The sequence below is a fragment of the Podarcis muralis genome, chromosome 8 (genome assembly GCF_964188315.1).
Source record: "Podarcis muralis chromosome 8, rPodMur119.hap1.1, whole genome shotgun sequence".
Taxonomy (NCBI): Eukaryota; Metazoa; Chordata; class Lepidosauria; order Squamata; family Lacertidae; genus Podarcis; species Podarcis muralis.
Genome location: NC_135662.1, coordinates 26,123,981 through 26,144,898, shown reverse-complemented (window position 1 = coordinate 26,144,898; position 20,918 = coordinate 26,123,981). Strand labels below are relative to the sequence as shown.

General features: G+C 41.1%; 1 protein-coding gene across 4 annotated transcripts in view; it reads right to left on the bottom strand.

The window, feature by feature from the left end:
• Positions 1–1,126: 1,126 nt before the first annotated feature.
• TRIQK (triple QxxK/R motif containing) overlaps positions 1,127–20,918 on the bottom strand; it is a 46,134-nt gene continuing 26,342 nt past the window's right edge. For all 4 annotated transcript variants that reach the window (XM_028736532.2, XM_028736533.2, XM_077932853.1 and 1 more), the window contains exons 3-4: positions 12,718–12,803; positions 1,127–3,947 (exon numbers count right to left, since the gene is read on the bottom strand). In XM_028736532.2, the coding sequence (XP_028592365.1) occupies positions 3,834–3,947; positions 12,718–12,803 (200 nt within the window). In that variant the 3' untranslated portion in view covers positions 1,127–3,833. The remainder of the gene's footprint in view (positions 3,948–12,717; positions 12,804–20,918) is intronic.

Sequence of the window (20,918 nt, the reverse complement as noted above, 5' to 3'; positions counted from 1 at the left end):
GCCCATTTTAAAAAAATAAAAAGGCTCCTACAATGTAACATTTCACAGTTGTGCATGTTTATTCATCCAAACAAGCTACAAAATAATGCTGAGGCATCTGTTTGAGAGACACTGGAACCTAACGTTTTGGCTGTCTCTCCACAAATTTGGGATTCAGTAAACATTAGCAGAGAATGGTACTGGTTAAGGGCATTGACATGCCATATAAAGTTCCTTTTCCCCTTCTTGGAAACATTTTAAATCTATATGTTATTATATAAAACATGGCACACTGAGGTTAAGTTAAATGGTCACATAAAAAGGATATGCATTCACAATATTCTTTTTTTCTGATTTAAGTACAGTTCACACAACTTAACAGACCAGTGGTATGTGGTAAAGGCCATGCTTTTTTCTGGGGGGCGCAGACCCCTAAACATTTTGTGAACCTTTGTACTTTTGTCCATTTGCTGTATTTATTTTTCCTGATTTGAACTGTAAGATGGTGATTTTCTTGAGTCAAAATGAGAGTACCCCTAAACATTTTTTAAGAAAAAAAACACTGGGTAAAGGAACAAGCAAACACCCCTTACCCCTAAACATTTTTTAAGAAAAAAAACACTGGGTAAAGGAACAAGCAAACACCCCTCCACTCCCATTCCAAAGAAAGCTGGTGCCAGGGGTGGGAATTGCTAGGCATTTGTCATGGCCCACACCCCTTGGAGAACTATTATGCTCTGAAACTGCTTGGTTCTGCTCTCTTCCTCCTTATGCTAGTCCTGCCTGTTCACCTGCCCTCTCTGGCATGCAAGCAATGACAAAAGGGAGGAGATAGAGAAGCAACATCCATTTCCCTTGGGCTCACTGTCAGGCTGGTGTGCCGAAAAGTGAGTGGGCAGTGGTGCATTGGAGAGGAAAAGGAAGGACCATAGAGAAAGGGGTGCCAACTCAAGAGACAACACTGCCTCCACCATACAGAGAGCATCACTAGTGCACTGTGCACACTTGATCTCATAATTCTTCCTCCACAGACGGGAGAAATCATGCATGCTGGGTGCCAAAGTGCAATGATGGTGCCAGTTCTCTATGTTGCATGAACCAGACCCCGGTTTGTTTATTGTTCCGTTGAGAGGGGAAAGTACACAAATAATCATAGCCAGTTTATTCATTTGCCAATTTCATTCTCACAATTACAAGCAGAATTCACTACAAAAAAATGCCAGGAAGCAATTCCAACACTACCTCTCTCTTTTTTTCCAATTTCAGTCAAGTATCATATTATCATTTCTTTAGTCATAAAAAACCTGAATTATCCTGCCAAAAGAAGTAAAACTTTACATGTAAAGTGACCAATTTTTCAGTTTGGATTGATCTGCATTATGTTTCCTGTTTTTGGAATGTTTTCATGTTGTGTCTTTCAACTTGGATGCATTATAATAGCTGACTTTCAAAATCTTTATGACAAACAACAGCGAAAGAAACACCTATGATTTGGTCCACAGACTGAGCAGAGTAGCTTTATGATCAGGATGTTAAAATGAATTTCAAGGCTTCAATAAACATACCAAACAATTCTCCACTAAGCTTCCATATCCTAATCAGCACTAGGGCTTCTCTGATGCCCCATTAAAATGAACGAACCATGTGAACAGCATCATAAATTTCCCAACCATCAAATCTGCACAAATTCATCAAAAGTAAAAAAAAAAAAAATTGCAGACCTTATCATATACTCAGATGCATTTTTTGTATTATCTATTTTTCCTTAGAACTGAGGTTAGGTGGGGAAACCCTTATACATTATATTTAGAATTGTATCATACAAGAAAGTATTAAGGAGCCAGGATGTTTCAAATTTACTGGGAATTTGTATGGAAAAGGTTTGTTAACCGTTATTTGAACTTATGAAAAATGACTGCCTAATTGCCAAAGAGATTTTTTAAAAAACAACCAGCAACCATGTATCTTCCATGTTGATATTGCAGGAGCAGCAATGGTATAATTAAAACAGAATTTCAACTTTATATTAATGAAGCAATGCGCTAATTAAAATCAACATCGACTGAACTTTCTATTTACATTCGTTAAGATAGCCCAAGAGGCAAGGAACTCTGCTTCAGAGGCATATGTGAATGCTTGAGCTTCTGTCATCCAGGTGCCATTTCTGACAGAACACATGTGCCTTGAACAGTTGGCAATGAATGAAAAAGATGACTGCTGATATATATGCACAAAGGAGCCAGGGTGACACTGAAAATAAACTTGCACCAAAAAATATTTTTTTAAAAAAGGAATAGAAGGGTTCTTCTAAACAGAGAGGTTTGCCGTGTGATTCTATGTATAGATGTGCTACAATTACAAATTATTAAAGCATGCTTATTTGGGATGTGTTTCTTCTGGCAACTCTTGATAATTTGGAAGCTTTGGATCGTAGAGTTTGATCAGAGTTGACTCCAAGTAGCTTTTACTGAGTCGAGGCTCTCCATATTCTATACAAACATCCATTGAAAGCCACAGCAGAAAATGCTTTGATGGTAGACGTAGGTCCCATTGGGAGAGGGAAGAGCAGTGTAGTGACCCGTCTGTTTCCATTAGCTCCAATCTTAAAATATTTGATTACACTTCTCTCGTCTGGTTCTTGGTTCTCTCACTGATGGCTATACTTGAGCACAGTTTAATTTGCTGTTAGGAAATAAATCCAAGTATATCAACTTGTAGGCCAATACCATAAATTACCTTTAATTATTTTCTCGGTTAAAATCTGCTTTCATTGCAAATGGAAACGCGAGGTGGTTAACTCAAGGTGATCTTTGCAAATTAGTTTTTAAAAATCCCCATGAATTAAGACTGCTTGTTTGATATCGACACTTGCAGAGGTTGCAACCAACCTAGGCTGCAATCCTATACACACCTATCTGGGAACAAGTCCAATTGAACTCAATAGGCCTTACCTATTCGTGAATTGTCCATAAATTGTGCTGTCCTGGTTAGCATCCTCTGGACTCTTTTGAGCTCTGGATCTTGGCATTGGGCTGTTTTGCAGTTAATAACAATGACCATCTTCCAGCCAACATTCAGCATTTTACAATCTCCTTATTCTGAATGGGATTTAAGCACGTTTTACTCTCTCACTGAAATCAATGCAACCTATGTGTGTTTTTGCAGCATCGTGGCCAATGGTGCAAGAGGGTACACTTGATGCATTGATACGGAGAAGACTGTGCTGGTGTGGTCGAATCCCTCTTCTCCAGCTTGTCTACACTTTTTGCTCGCAAAGTCAAAGTAAACCTTGGCATACTAATACTTGCTCTTACTAATTACTGGGTATGATCCAGCTACAGTTAAGCACATTTAAATTCTCGCTGGTATTAGTCTAAGAATTAAACATATGCTTGAAACTTTCCTACTGCCTTTAATGCAACTTAACATTCTTAATAATGGAAGCATGCCCACAGACAGCACAGACAATGTAACTTCATCCAGTTCCATCCTGTTTGGTTTCGGTTTGTCATCCTTTGAAAATAACAAATTAATTCCAAGATGAGTCCAGGGAAATCAGAGTCTGCCCTCCAACATAGTAATGCTCATAAATGTAGGAAATTGTATTCCGGAATCAAATATTTTCCAGCTCAAATTATGAAACAAACTAAGAAAAGGCTCTATATCATTGACGAAGCCAGGTTGAATAACAGAGGTTTGGTCAGTGGGCTTCATCATTAGTAAGCCTTGCTACAATATTTCAAAAGTTTCCAAAGTGCAGGAACTTGTTCAAGTTATGGCCACCTCTGTGAAGAGACGGCTTGTTCTTCATCATCATCTTTTCTAGGAAAAAAAGCTTGCAAAAAAGACATCTGCTAGTTTTCATCTTGATCCAGTTCAAGGTCAACCTCTTCGGACAGGTTAAGATAAAAGAAAGCGTAACATGCTACCAGAAATACCAATATAGCTCCAAGGATGAGGCTGACTTCCTGTAGCAATGATAAGATCGGGGTTGAAAGAAAAAAAGTTAGACAAGTCATCATTTCAGTTTAATTAAGAACAAATGACATTTTTCATTCATAAATACATTAACACTGTATGCAATTTACTCAACACATTGTAAATTATCATGGTAGGAAACTTACCCTGTAATTTACTCAAGCACAGTCTGATGACCCTCCTCATGCAAGGCCCCACAGCAATGAGCTACACAGTTTACTTAACCAATGTCAAAATACACTTTAAAAAACAATAACCGTGAACAAACACCCTGACCAAATAATGATATAATCTAAACTGAAGGCCACTTTTGGTTTGTTGGTTTGTTTTACCACATGAGCAAACCTAACCTTCCTCATGATCTTCAAATTTCTAAAGGGCTTTCACATGGAAGATGGAGTAAGCTTGTTTTCTCCCGCTCTGGAGGCATCAAGCTACAAGAAAGGAGATTCCGACTAAACGTCAGGAATAACTTTCTGACAGCAAGAGTGGAACAAGTCTCCCTGCACTCGCCTTCCTTGGAGGTTTTTCAGCAGAAGTTGGATGGCCATCTGTCATGGATGGGGTCCCTTCCAACTCTACAATTCTGTGATTTGGTGGTTAACATGCTTTAACAGTAGGGGCTAAAGCAAATGTGATATTAATGCATTTCTTATGTTTAACACACACATCTTTATTAGTGTAAATAGCTATGGGGATGAAGAACAGCACGGGATTTTTGTAGGTGAGGAATTCAATCCCTTTCCCCCTGCCACAAATCTGATGACAATCCCCACCCCTCAAGCTACTGCTTTGGCCAACAACTTCTATTAAGGCCAATAGGACCAATCACTGGGGTGGGGCTGGGGCTTTTCACTGGAATCACAGCAGAAGCAAAGGCTTCATTTCTCTCTCTTCACCCTCTGTGGTCCTAATCTTCTTCAAATCCCCCCCCCTTTTTTTTTAACTGCACGTTTTTTTAAAAGTGTATTTAATGTCGCTTCTAGTCTGGTTATCAGAACTGAATCTGGTGACCATGTGGCTAAAGAAGAAAGATTACTGTATAACAGGCTTAGCAAGCGTTTTGCCCAGGACTCTGAAGAGGGACAGAATTCACAGAGTACTTTAAAGGTATCCAAGTGAATATGTGTGAACTTTGAAAGTTCACTATCTTTTCTGGGAGCTGGGAAGCAACCTACCATACTGATTAAAAAAAAAATGTTAAGGAAACCCCCCAGGCACTTGGAACTTATTCTGTAAAATGAGCTTTACAGCTCTCTAAATTATAGCCCGTGTCTCAAACTTACTGCAGGAAGAACGTGGGGCAGGTGGACAAAGACCAGGGCTCTTCCACCTTCTGAAAAGACTATTTAAAGCTAAGAGCCATTTCACCAGGCAGCTTCATCTAATGCTGGAAGGCTGTGACCTGACACAACGAGGACTAGCTCTAGGGTTGACATGCATAAATGAGGCCTTTGGGAGGGCGTCTTCCTCATTTGAACGGCATACATAATTAAGGCCTCTCTCACACACATGTGTTTGCACATTGTGTAACTCGAGCCTACTTTATATCTCCGAGCTGGATTTAATGATTTTCACGTAGCATGCAAGTTCTCTCTCTGCAAGCACTTCTGAAAGTACTCGCGTCAGAGAGAAAGCAAAACAGTGTCATCCCGAGAAAGAGTTAACGTTCCTCTGTCAATTCTCTCCCCCATCGCAAACTCCTCTGGAACACACTTCATTTGCATTTACATGAATCCGCTTTATATTTTATCAGTATTTCATATCCATAATTCAGTATATGCCACCGCATACACTTTTCAAATATTATCGCTTCTTCGGGCGAAGATTTCTCAGTGGATTGTCATTCTGCAGGTAGCACAAATTTCCTTTTCCACACAAATAATGCGACTCACAGGTTTGAAACAACAACAACGCCATTTAAAAAACTGTTGGCGTGCTTTTGTTCCCAACCCATAATTATAAGGATCGTCAGGTTAGTCTAAACTTTGGGATCTTCTCTTGGTTTTATCTAACGGAATTTCACAGAAAAGACCTATGTATAATTTGTTTTCAGAAAGAGATGGGAATAAAAAAGAAAGCAAGAGATGGGGGACTGCAGGCACAAGTCTTCTCTATGTCAAAATGCAATGGTCATATAAGGCAGAATTCATTCATTTTCTTGTATCTACTACAGTTGTGCTATCTGGGCCCAGCAATACTGCTTAAGGGAGTCCTGGGCAAGATGACCTCAGGTGGTTCCCCACTCTCTGGGTCGTTCGTAGTCTTCTGATTTCTTCTATCATTGCTTGCTCTCCTCCTCAGCTTCTTCTTGCCTGCAATCTGATAATTAGGGGCAATAGAGAAGAGTCCCCTTCTCTTTACTTTGTCAAAAAAAGGGGAGGATCTGCTATACTGCAGAAGGTTAGAGGATAATCCAGAACACACTTAGTGAGGCGGGGCATGCAGGTCATTGCAGGAGGAACGAAGTTTTTGCCAAAAATGGCTTCCCTCATTTTTCTGCTGACAAATTCCCTTCTGGCAGCTGACAATCACCATTAGATGCTACCCTATGTAACAAGCACTGCTTGTTTTTAAGGGGAAAGTATGATAGAACTGTATGATAGAACTGTAAGAGACGTGGGTGGCGCTGTGGGTTTAACCACAGAGCCTAGGGCTTGCTGATCAGAAGGTTGGCGGTTTGAATCCCCGCAACGGGGTGAGCTCCCATTGCTCGGTCCCTGCTCCTGCCAACCTAGTAGTTCGAAAGCACATCAAAGTGCAAGTAGATAAATAGGTACCACTTCAGCGGGAAGGTAAACGGCATTTCCGTGCGCTGCTCTGGTTCACTAGAAGCGGCTTAGTCATGCTGGCCACGTGACCTGGAAGGTGTACGCTGGCTCCCTTGGCCAATAAAGCGAGATGAGCGCCGCAACCCCAGAGTCGGCCATGAATGGACCTAATGGTCAGGGGTCCCTTTACCTTTATGATAGAACTGAAAAAAAATCACAGTAAGGATAGTGACTCTTAAATTTTTGTTGGGTAGCAGAAAATCGTTTCTGATTTTCAGCATAAGGAGTTTGCAGAGTAGCTGGATGAATCCTTTGCATCTGTCTTTGCAGATAGGGCAGATCCCTTTGCTTAAACTTTTTTTGGAAGGAAGACCAAGGAGCAGAGGGAAATGGGAGTTAGAAGAGATGGGTGTGTTCTACCTTCGCTGCTGGAGGCAGTAAGCCTCTGAATGCCAGTTTGCTTGGAATCAGAAGTGAGGAGGGTGCTGCTGCACTCAGTTTCTGCTTGTGGGCTTCCCACAGACATCTGGACTTGACAGGCCATTGGCCTGATGCCTTTCTTTTAACAGGAAAACTATTTACGCATGGAGAGGTTTTAATAGACATAGGAAAGCACATAAATCCTGCAGTCTACCACAGTCATCCTGCTTCAGCAACACAGAGTCAAAAACACTGGATATTTATTGCCCACAAGTTACTGTGTTGACATTATCAACAAAAGATAAAAATCACTCATTGGGGAAATTAAAAAAGTATTAAATGGCAATGACTAAATGAAAGTTTGTTACTTTCAATCCAGCATAAAAATGATAGGCAATCAAAATGTGACAGGATAGACTAATTAGCATGCCAGTTTTGAAATTAAAAGTACCCTACTGGGGTTGGTTTAGAAAAGTTTAGGGCCCATTTTGAAGTAAGGGGGAACCATATATTTTTTTAAAAGAGCAAAGTTTGTGCAAAATGCATCCCTGGTGAAAACTCAACCTGTCTACCTGGGTAAATAATAGAAAAATAAGCAATAATCAAGATTATTATTATTTTAAGAATAATGTTTAATTAAATTGGTGTTTCTGAAACTCCATGAAATCAAAATGTCGTTCTAAGCTGAATTGATCTTCTGTGCCCCCCAATCTAAAAAACTTTGTATTAAGCTCCTAAATATTCTACCTTATTTTTAATATGTCCAGTTCCTACTGCTCCAACTTACTGCTGCCTCAAATGTGATGAATCTTCAGTATGGCTATTTCCTTCAGTATAGATAGGAAAATGAATGCAAATTGTGTATATGTTACCACAGCTTGCTTATAAATATAGCCCATGGAAATATTGTACTGGCATGCTGGCAGAGAATGCAAAACCCTGAAACTGGCATTTAGGTCGCAGGCATTCGATTTCACACCATTTTTCAGCCCAGACACGGAGGTCCAGCTCCGAGGACCTTCTGGCGGTTCCCTCCCTGCAAGAAGTGAGGTTACAGGGAACCAGGCAGAGGGCCTTCTCGGTAGTGGTGCCTGCCTTGTGGAACACCCTCCCATCAGATGTCAAGGAAATAAACAACTATCTGACTTTTTGAAGACATCTGGAGGCAACCCTGTATCGGGAGATTTTTAATGTCTGACGTTTTACCATTTTTTATGTGGTGTAAGCCGCTCAGAGTGGCTGGGGAAACCCAGCCAGATGGGCTGGGTATAAACAATTATTATTATTATTATTATTATTATTATTATTATTATACCTCGGGTTACATAAGCTTCAGGTTACATATGCTTCAGGTTACAGACTCGCTAACCCAGAAATATTACCTCGGGTTAAGATCTTTGCTTCAGGATGAGAACAGAAATTGTGCAACGGCAGTGCAGCGGCAACAGGAGGCCCCATTAGCTAAAGTGGTGCTTCTGGTTAAGAACAGTTTCAGGTTAAGAACAGTCCTCCAGAACAAATTAAGTTCTTAACCCGAGGTACCACTGTATTTAGGTGCAAGGATACCCAGGTCCTTGCACAGGTTGTATGAGCTAACGTGCATTGTGGGAGTTGAATTTAAGATACAAGGGACTGCTGAATTTAGAGACTGTTTGGATTAACCCATTGGCTAGACTTTCATATCACAGCAAATTCGTTCAAATGCAACATTCCCAGTCTCCCAAAGCGAAGTTTCAAGAACCAAGAACATGCTACAGGCTTACATCCGCCCTCCTTCTACTTCCTCCTCTTTTCAGTTACTCATATCCAGTTATTTCCTCTTTAACACAAACCATACTTTGCTACAATATCCAAACTAATAAGCTGTTTTTCCTTCCTTATACTCCCAAGAGCTAAAACATAACCAAGCCATGCTTTGCAATTCTGGTTTAGAGGGCAAGTATAAACCATTATTTTCCAGGTTTTGATGTCAAGGTAACTTATAGGTAAAGGTAAAGAACCCATGGGTGGTTAAGTCCACTCAAAGGTGACTATGGGGTGCAGCGCTCAACTCGCTTTTCAGGCCCAGGGAGCCAGCGTTCATCTGTAGACAGTTTTCCGGGTCTTGTGGCCAGCATGACTGAACCGCTTTTGGTGCAACGGGACACCGTGACTTAAGCCAGAGTGCACGGAAACACCGTTTACCTTCCCACCACAGTGGTACCTATTTCTCTACTTGCACTGGTATGCTTTCAAACTGCTAGGTTGGCAGAAGGTAACTTATATTTTGCTCTCATCTGGACACAACTAACTGAACCTGAGGACATGAGGGCAGGGAGACATAAGGAAATGGCTTCCTCATGCAACACTAAACAATGGTTTGACTTTACATCAATACCTCAAGAAGCTTGCTTCTCATTCAGTTGCCAACCAAGTTGTACAATCAAGTGTCCAGAAATCGTGTGAGGAGTGTGCATATGTGACTCAACCCTATGCTTCAACACTGAAAACACAACACTGAAGTATAATTCTACTTCTACAAGATTTCCTTTTACTCTCATTATCAATTTGCATAGTACTTTTCACATGCCACATACTGCACAATCTTTATCTTCTTTAACTACTATCATCCAGCCAGGGTAAGGCACACCTATTTTACAGATGGCAACTGAAGCTGAAAAATAGTTCTTTCCCAGCAGCTCTGCTGGGAATTCTTTATATGTTTTTTTACGTTATATTTGCTATTGTTCTGCTTTGTAATTATGAAATTGCTACTATGCTATTGTTTGGCTATGTTAGTATGAAACTGTTACTATGTTACTTGGCTGTGTTATTATGAAATTGTTTTTGTAGCATTTGAAATGTGTTCCTGTGTTGTTGTTGTTTTGTAAACCACTTTGAGCATGATTTTTTTGTGTGGAAAAGCGCTATACAAATCTAAAGGATGAACAAATGAATTCAAGCCTCCAATATATGCATTGTTTGAGGCTATCCTCAACTCTATGCTGTGAGGCCACTTGTCCGGATAGCTCAGTTGGTGGATCATGAGACTCTTAATCTCAGGGTTGTGGGTTCAAGCCCCATATTCGACAAAAGATTTCTGCATTGCAGGGGGTTGAACTAGATTACCCTTGTGGCCCCTTCTACGATGTGAAATTAAATCAGAAAGGTAAAATTAAATCAGAAAGGGACAGAGAAAATTGCATAACGTGATAGGTTAATAATCTGCCTTTTAAGCAAACAACAAAAACGGCAATCTATTTTTTCCCCATTAAAACCTGACACACTGCACTAACTGAGGAGACAATGTTGTGAAAGCAGACCACATTGCGTGGCAATGCTTGATCGAGATCAGCTATCAGAGAGCGAAAAGAAACCACTGTTTCGTGATTATAATAGCAAATTTTGGAAGACAACCAAATACATCATCTGGCGGCTCAACAGCTGTTACAGCATGGTAGTAATACCTTGCCATTTGCTGTAAGCTATAACTTGGGGAGGGGGGAATTGATTTCTCATCTGCCAGAAACAAGGAAATGTACTTCTTTGAACATTACTGACATTCTTCTCATTAGGAATAGCTCATTTTTGCATCTATTTTTCCTGATCTGCATCCTTCCCTCAGCATGGGTTGCTAAGCTGATTTTATGTTAATTTATTTTGAACCAAAAATAAATCGAGAGGAAAGTATTGGAAGCAATTTAAACAAACTACATATGTTTAGCCAAACTCTACGACAGGGTCATGTGTGGGTGTGAAAATATTATAAATATCCTTCATATTATTATTTATTACCTTCACTTGTTCTCCTTCCTTTCTTTAAGCTTTAAAAACAGAAGTTCCAAAATAATTGAGTCCACCAGCTTCCTTGCTGGGTCATAAGAGAAGGCAATCGTTTTCCATGCTGGACAGAAAGATGAAAACTGTACGCTGGATATCAGTTATACAGTGGTACCTCGGGTTACATACGCTTCAGGTTACATACGTTTCAGGTTACAGACTCAGCTAACCCAGAAATATTACCTCGGGTTAAGAACTTTGCTTCAGGATGAGAACAGAAATTGTGCTCTGGCAGCGCGGCAGCAGTAGTGGTGCTTCTGGTTAAGAACAGTTTCAGGTTAAGAACGGACCTCCAGAACGAATTAAGTACTTAACCCGAGGTACCACTGTATGTATTTATGACAAAACTGTAACCATTTACAGTTACATCTATACAAAAAATTCCACCATGGTCAACAGTCAGGGTTGTGTGTGTGTGTGTGTGTGTGTGTGTAGGTGACAGTACTTGCCATACATGCCGGCTCCAGGGGGCTGAGGCACTACTGGCCCCCTCTATGGTTTTTTGAGGGGGATAGTCCTTCCCATTGTAAAAACTGGACACAGAGGGACATTAGGACATCACGCAATGTAGCTCATGTGGCGTCAGTACATTGTGCAACATCACACACGTGAGGTCAGAACGCTGCATCAGGGTCCCTCAATGTGGTTCAGAAGATGGAGCTTCTGGTACTCACTCACTAGTTAGGAGTTCTGGCACCACATATTTTGCTGCCTTGCAGAAGCCATTTTGTGCTGACCCCCACTTTTATCAAAGCATGGGTACCAGTACATTGTGGGGTTTTTAACCAAAGAAAGCACTGATGTGCAATAATAATGAGGGCTACAATCCTACGCACGGTTCTTTGGGATTATGGCCTGCTGGGACTTACTGTTGAATAGATATGAGCCAAACTGGGATAGCTCATTTGGTAGAGCATGAGAGTCTTCACCTCAGAGTCATGGGTTTGAGCCCCACATTGTGCAAAAGATTCCTGCATTGCAGGGGGTTGGACTAGATGATCCTCATGGTCCCTTCCAGTTCTCCAAGTCTATTATTCTATGCTGTAAAACATTCACTGTCTGCCTATGGGAGTTGTTTTAAAAAATTGTTCCATGACACACAGTAGTTGACAAGAAGCTTTAAAAAAAATAAAATGCTGCCTATCAAAATTACTTTGCTGCTTTATTCTATGCACCCTGCATAGACAAGGAGAGGATGGCATCACTGAAGGGGTTTTTCGTAGCAGACCCTAAGTAGCATCTTCACTGCACAGATTTCACTGTATGCTGAAGAGAGACCCCTTCGCCCTGGCCTTTGACAGTGAAGGTATTTTGTTTGGTGGGACCCACCTCTTTTGTTGAATCTATACCTATCTGTTGCCTTTGGAATGGCTTTCCTTGTTTTATAATTGGAATGGTTTTACATTTGCATATTTCATCGTTGCAACTCGCCCTGGGACTTTATGGTGGCGTAGGGGCAAGAGATCTTAAAAATAGGTAAACTGAAGCTTAATTCATAAATAACAAAATGGGACTGATTCCTAAGCAGAGCCGTGTCAGATTGCAGCCTCCGAGTTTCAGTTGTTCCTGCTTGGCTGTAGGTTAACGCAAAAGAAATCAGTCATGAATATTTTAGATCCTGGCATTCCACTTAGGGTTTTGAAGTGTCATAAACAATATCTTTCAAAGATCAATATTCACACAGGACATCTATGGGGAAAAGAAACTCAACATCTCTAGGATGTTGGTGTAAGCTATCAGTTAGATATACCTTCATGCCTGGCGCAGTTTTCTTGGCCTCTGCTTTTAATCTTGTTGCTTTTAACATTGGCCTGGTTTTCTTGTAATCTTGTTTTCCTATTGACGGGGGGAGAGAGAAAAAACAGTTACTGAAAACACTCCATGGTAAATGAGGGACAATTATTTTAATGTTTGCAGCATATCCAAATTTTCCTTTACAAAGCAAGAAAGACCACTGTATGTTAGAGCTACTTGTAGAGTGACAAACTTTGAAATGTTTGCTCTAATAGGGAATACATATGACAGTATAATTTGAGCAATTTATTATTTACAAATGGGCAGCCTAAAAGACTGATGCTACGCCACATCATGCCACATCCAATGTAGAAAATTAAAAAGGGAAAGGCCATGATGAGAAAAGTTTGACGCAATTGAGAACAATTGTGCATAGTATTTGCATGGGTTGTGGGGTTAATTAGGCATAAGATAAAACTCTTACTTTTTCCGAGACAATTTTCAAGAGTTCGTAACCACTCCGCTTGTAAATTGGAAGGTTATTAGGCCTACACCCAAATTCAGTTCTAGAAAAAATAAAAAGCACTTCCTGCCTAGTAATAACAGGTTTTGACCATGTTGAAATTGTTTTCACAGTATCCCTTTTCATGCCTCATGTCACAAGACTGCATTATGGCGGCTAGCTGGCCGATCAGTGTTAGATTAGCTGAAAGCTATACTTTGCAGCCTTGTAGTCATTAAGGGCTCTGATCTTAAGCAAATGCATTCAAGACTACTGCTAGGCCTATGCTTGAGAGGTTTGGTTTCTGCTGCTAAAGTTACTGTTTCAGGAAGGGTGGGGGGAAACTTACCTTCCATACTTACGCACATTTTTACTGCCTTTTTAGTTTTCCTACTCTGCTGTGGCCTGAGTGCCAAAACAGACCAACCAACCTCAAAATGGCTTTTTCACTCTTGTGGGCAGATCCACACCTTAGATTTAAAGCACGACTACCCCAAAGAATCCTGGGAACTTAGGGACCAACTAAGTTTGTTCTCGGTATGAGCTTTCATGTGCATGCACACTTCTTCAAATACACTGAAACAGTGTATCTGAAGAAGTGTGCATGCACACAAAAGTTCATACCAAGAACAAACTTAGTTGGTCTCTAAGGTGCTATTGGACAATTTTTAAAATTTTATTTATATATTTCTACTGCGTTAGACCAACATGGCTACCTACCTGAATCTAGAATCCTGGGAACTGTAAGGGTGCTGATAATTATAGCTCTATGAAGGGGAAACTACACTTCCCAGCTTTCTTTGCTGGAAGGGGGAGCAGCTATGTGTGGTGTGACCATCAGGGAGCATGTGGTGAACATTATAAAGCCATGTAGCCATCTAGCCATATAGCTAATTAGACATGGCTATAGGATGATGTCACTGAGGGCAAATGAAGCCCCACCACCATTTTCGGTGAGAGGGCAAAGAAGGAACTTATTCTCTTTGCCCAACCGAGGCAACTGAGTTGATGCTCCTTGCCTTTCCCCTCCAGTTGTACATGCTTACAGATGACTTGGGGCAGAATGCGGATGAATCTACAAAAGATGTGTGCCACACCCCAATCCCAGTGTGCGTTCAGGGAAATACCTGGATGATGCTTTGGTCTCCCAGTTGCACTGTGCTCCTACTCTTCCTGTGCAAGAGCTTTCTTGTCCTACAACTGTGCCCAACATATGGTTGCTTCGGCAGGGGATGGGGAGGAGATGGGACAATGCATAGGTGAACTATGGAACTCCCCCAGGAGGTCACCAACTTGGATGGCCATAAAAGAGGGCTGGACAACTTCAATACCGGCTGCTGGAAACCACAGGAGGGGAGAGTGCTCTTGCACTTGGATCTCGCTTGAGGGTTCGCCACAGGCATCTGGCTGGCCACTGTGAGAACAGGATGCTGAACTAGATGGGCCATTGAGTGAATCCAGCAGACTCCTCTTATGTCCTTATGACACTGGGAGCAGGAATAAAACCATGGCCTCACCCCTCGCTGCACAAACACATGCCCTACATGTGAGTAACACATAAACAGGGCTTATGTTTTCTCTCTGGTCATTGGAGGTGCAAGTTGTTATTGTTGTTGTCTTTAAGCGACTCCCAGTCCTTAAAAAAATTAAAAATCTACGATTAGGGGAAACATTTTCCTTACTGAGAAGACTAAGATGGATTTCTCTGGTAATCTGTACTATACCAGAGGAGTGGTGGAGATTTTAAAGTCTAATGCATGGGAAAAATTGTTCTTTTCTCAGAGGAAAGTATGGTCATCGTGGAATAAGGGGGAAAGAGTTTACATGACTAGAGCTCCCCGCCAGTCATTATGATATTACCATGTGCTATGCAACAGTAAAGGACCTGTCAGAATTTCCATTATGAATTGACTGAGTTTATATGCTCGTAAAAATTCACTCCAGGGTGAAACTTGGCTTAAAAATATATCTGAACCTGTAATACTGTTTGGAGCCAATTTCAACTAAGACATGCAGCTGCTAAAAACTTTTACTTGTGAACAAACTGCAGACATTTATTCACATGGGGCTTTGAACACAGATTTATAAGACTTTAAGAAGAAAACAAGGGGAAAATAATTGTTTCACTTCAAGATCTCAGAAAGTCTGAAATATACCCTCATGTCTACACTGAAAATGAAAGGTGGACAACTAAGACATTTACATCACAGAGACCTGCTGTTTCTAGAGATCAGCCAAAATTAAATAGGTGCAGCTTTGGGAAAGAAGAGGGAATGGTGTAGATGAGCTATCCTATGTGCTTGGCATTTCCTCAGAGTAAATTTGAGTACAACCTTACTGTAGATATTCTGGAAGTACAGCGGTGCAAGATGCAATGGGTGAAAAGCAGAAGAGCTCAAGTATATAGATGATATAGATGTTGATAAAATGTTAGAAGGGAATTCGTTCATCTTCCCTTTCCCCTGGGTTTAGGATCTAATTTACCTTGTGGGTTTTATGGACAATGAACTAATATACATAACCAACAATTCACTCTGGCTTTAGACCAATGTGCGCTACAACTAGCTAGATGGTGAAGTGACCACCTGATTGTCCTGTCTTGGAAACCATATCTAATTTTATGCCTAGGTTGCCTGAATAACTTTTACCATTCACTTCATCTGGCTTTGCCATGTAGCCAACTACAAAGTGCAGTGGATGGGCAGAGCCAATTTTGGCTTTGACCAGTTTTGGGAATGGACCGAGCATCCCCCTTGCCCACTAAGCATAAACATAGAGAGCCAGGCATCCTTGCCGTCTCAATGAGGCAAATGTGTGGTGCAGAGCAATTGTATGCAGGTACCATTTCCGCGAGGGACGCGGGTGGCGCTGTGGGTTAAACCACAGAGCCTAGGACTTGCCAATCAGAAGGTTGCCGCTTTGAATCCCCACGACAGGGTGAGCTCCTGTTGCTCGGTCCCTGCTCCTGCCAACCTAGCAGTTCAAAAGCATGTCAAAGTGCAAGTAGATAAATAGGTACCGCTCTGGCGGAAAGGTAACCGGCGTTTCCGTACGCTGCTCTGGTTCGCCAGAAGCGGCTTAGTCATGCTGGCCACATGACCCGGTAGATGTACACTGGCTGCCTCGGCCAATAAAGCGAGATAAGCGGCGCAACCCCAGAGTCGGCCACGACTGGACCTAATGGTCAGGGGTCCCTTTACCTTTACCTTACCATTTCTGCAACCATGTAAATTCCACCAAACCCATGACTGTAAGTGCAGTTAAAGTGGAGTGGCATGTGACCTGTGTCATAGTAAAGATGACATAGATTAAGTGCACATCAGAGTGCATCAAAGGTAGAGGCAATAATGGATTATTAATATTTTTGCATCATTATGCCCTAAGAATAACTAGTTATTTCTCAACAAAGAAAGTTTATCGATCCTCTTCAAGATTATATTCTAGCAACTACCCATTCCAGAGGAGAACCATGAGCAGAAATAGGACTGCGTCTGAGAAAGTGGCTTTAAGATTTCAAATGAATTGAATTCGATGATCTATATGACTGTTTCCCTAAAACTTACCTCGCTGCAAGTTAACAGTGACAATATTTGCAGGCTGAAATTGAAGTCGATATTAACAACTGAAACTCTCTTTATTGCAAACAATCTATTTTAATAATGACTCTACAGCTGGTAAGTCTCCAAAACAAAGCATCTGTGATTAATTTACCTCTCTCCTTGCTAAATGCTATAGCCAGAAGAGAAAGTACATACCAGAGAATACAAGTCTGAATCAACTGTGTGTAAAAATTTACAAAGGACATCTGTTAAGTCCTTGGTAATGAAAACCACATTTTAGTATTGGACTTTTTAAAAACACCTCTTTAAACAGCTGAACTCCCCCCCCCCCAAAAAAAAATCCCAAGAACCACCTGTACTGCAAAAATGGCATATGCGCCCCAGAAGTTGCCACCTGAAATATCTAGTTTATATAAGCAATGCAAACACCTTTGACTGTTGCTAGCTGGAATGTAAATTCACGTTAATTTAAACTAGCATCAATTATAGTGGAGGACATTTTCAGAGCGTAAGGTGGCGTGAAAGGGGTGCTGGCTGCTGTTCGTGGTACATATGTATACTTATCCCTGTTTTGCAGTGAGACCTGTTGGTGCATATGGCGCAACCACCCCGCTTTGAGTGGGACACCCCGGATTTACAGAATCTTTAAGTTTACTATGAACACTTTCCTCCCTAACAGATTTCCCACATCTCGCGGGGCTGCGAAGACTGCGTTCCTTTCTTCTTCGCATCCAAAGATGGACCAATGCCAGGGATTTAACCTGGAAACTACTGCATGCACTTTTATGTCCTGCGTGGGACTTTAACTCTCATCAGCATCATCTGGCATGGTTAAGTGTCACAGATGATGGGAGCTGGAGCCTAAAAGAACCAGAGGGCTCCAGGTTATGGAAGGCTGCTTGAGAATATCTCAGAATGACCATCGGTAGAACGTGAGACTCTTAATCTCAGGGTTGTGCGTTCGAGCCCCATGTTGGGCAAAAGATTCCTGCATTGCAAGGGGTTGGGCTAGATGACCCTTGTGGTCTCCTCCAGCTCTACCATTCTATAATTCTGTGTCTACCTGGAGTCCACTCCCAATACTTTACTGCCTAAGGGTATTACACTTACTCCCATTAGTACAGCTACAACTCCCATTAGTGCCGGTTCTCGGTAGCAGGTGAATTCATTTTTGCCAAACTCTAGCTAACAACGCTGCGGGGATATCAATATTTGAACCTTGAAATATGCAAGCGTTTCAGCAAGTTTACTACTGGGCTTAACCAACTAAGAGTATAGGGCTTCTTTTTAGTTAATAATGGGGTCTTCATCTTTGCCCTTTGTTTGTTTTGCTGTCCAAGCTCATTATCATTTGTATGCCTGGCTATTGTTTTATGAATGTTCACATTTCAGAAGCTCCTTCTATGTCCCACCCCCACCCACCCACCGACTTTCCAATATCCACCCTCATTATCATCATGAGGCAGTGTTGCTCTTCGCCTGCATTTGCAACTTTAAAAATTAATGCACTCCGATTTTCTGAATACTGTGAAGCGTAAGCTGCTTAGAAGCACATTATGCTATCAAGCAAGCACATTCTTTCATAGAAAATACAGCTGGTTCTGATTCAAAGGCGTTTCTTTTCACCTGCAAATGGACTTGCTTCTAACTTGTTCCTCGATTCATTGTCTTTCATGGGTGCCTGCAAATCTTTAATTGTCTTTAATTCAAAAACAAAAGTAAATTCCGTTCTTTAACTCTCGCAAACATGTTCAATCATAATTCCTCCTGGGACGATTACCAAGTTCTATTCACTGCCTGATCTTCAAACAAAAGTCCATAAATTTATTGCCCATTTATATAGACCGCACCAATTATGCCACAATTGAATGGCAGACAAGGAAGAGTCAAAATATTTGAAAGGAGAAGTGTGCAATCTAAATTTAATTACACAGGCAAATTATTTGAAAATGAGTTATTTACTGCATGACAAAAACTGACAGATAGTAAAAGAAATCAACATTACAGATTTAAAATCCCTTTCAGCGCTTTCTCTCCAATTTGTAACTGCCAAGAAACTGCTGCCCTGAATATTTTTGTGCTGGTACCACAATAATAACTAAAACAAAAACATTATATCTTTCCCATAGTTCAGTACCATCACAATAATAAATGGCACTGAAATGCAAGGAAATGCAGCATGAAAAACACTGAACTCAAATATCCTTGTTACTAGAATCTACAGCAACCCACTTCCCAGTCCAGGTGTGGCTGGCCACCTTCCCACTTATCAGGACTTTCAAAAGACACCTGTATAGTAGGGGTGGACAATCTATGACTCTCCAGATGTTGGACTCCAATGCCCAGCCAGCATGGCTAATGATAAGAGATGACAGGTCCCCCATCCTATAGCCTTATAGACACAGACAGAAGCTTGATGGCATATCTCTGCATCAGGAGCAGAAACTGAACTTTAAAAAATTCCCCCACATGCAGAATACCTTGAAACCTTAGAAGAGAAAGATTAGATGTCCACAGTGTCCTTTATTTTGAATCAGCTATCCTTAAACCTTGACATACATTTTAAAATGATAGAGGAGGAAGGAAACATTGACAGCATTACGGAAGTGTTGAGTGGATTCAATATCACCCACTGCCAAGCTCACACGTACTTCTCCCTCTTTTCTAATCCTCCATTACAGCCATTTAAACATGTGGTATGAAAGAGATAAATTTAAGCTACACGGAAGGGGAATTCAAACGCTGCAGGGCCTTCACAGGTGTTGTTCCAGCAACCCTGTCTGTTGCTTTCTCTAGCCTGGGCTAAGCTAAACTGTGCTGCCGCGGCCCTGCCAATTCCAGCCGTCCGTCAAGCAAGAAAGCGCGAAAGCTATTTTACATTCAATCAGCCAGCAAAAGAGCCACAATCTAATTCCCAAGCTGGCACGATAAATAACGCTGATACCTTTGCATTAAAACGAGGGTGTTGTCCGGGAAGTAGTAGGAATGTAGAAAATGTACATTTTGTAGTGAAAGCATTTCAGAAATCATTTGGCCATGCATGCAACCAGACGCCGTTAAGTGGTTTGCTCGCTATCGCGCCATAAATCCCTCCTTTGCATAATAGGAAATAAGGGCGCTCATTTCCCTCCAACTAATACAAAGTGATACGAAAGGCTCTATCACACGGGGAGCTGGGATATTTAGAATATTAATTGAAAATTTCAATTGTAAAAAAAGTGCTGCTTCAAATAAAAGGGCTCCCATTTCATCATCGCTCAAGTTAATAGCAAGCCAATTGACTGCAACATAAGCAGCATTCATAACGGTCTTCTGCAACATCTTACGATGAACATCCCTGGTATAGAGAGCTCTCCCCACCCCTGGCACACGCGGGGGGGCGGGAAGAGGAAGAGAGGTTTGCTTTAATACCATTTCAATTGCTGCGATTAAAGATGTTTTAGGAGTCTTCAGCTAACGGAAACATTTTGATATATATTGAATATAGTCAAAGTGTTAGTACTCAAAAGAGAGAGCATGGGAACCCCCCACAGCTCTTCTCTCTTTTTTTTTATTCAGGTTTAATGGTAGCTCAAATCACTGGCCATTTTTCAATCTTGAGAGATGGAACAGCTTGACACTAATAATACATTTGCAAAGGACACATCATCATTTAACACAACATTAAGTGCTCAGGGACAACTTTTTTTTACAATAGACACAACGTGTTCTGAGCTCAGGGTTGACATATCATTACATTTTATGCTACAAAGATAATCCAGCCAGCCATTCATGAGAGGTAAATTAATTTTCAAGCAACTGTATTTCAGCTTTAAGCCAACAAGAAGGATGCATTAAAGTGAATAAGTTTATTTTATGCTATCAGCAAGGGTTTCTTTAGCCTGAATAAAAGACTTTCTTGAGTATACCAGTATCTATACCTTCAATTATTTCCACTCTCCCTGCAGTTTCGACTCGGAATTCTGCTTGTATAAGTTAAGCTACAATTTTAAACCCATAAAGCAGCCATCTCACGCAGGCTGAATGAACACGGGAGGCAGAAGTGATACAAGGAGGTGGGAAATGAAGAGCGACTTCATATGCTTCCAGCCTCTGTAGGGAGGCCGCCCAAACCACAAATATGCATAGTGGACCAGAGCGTTTGTAAAACTTACT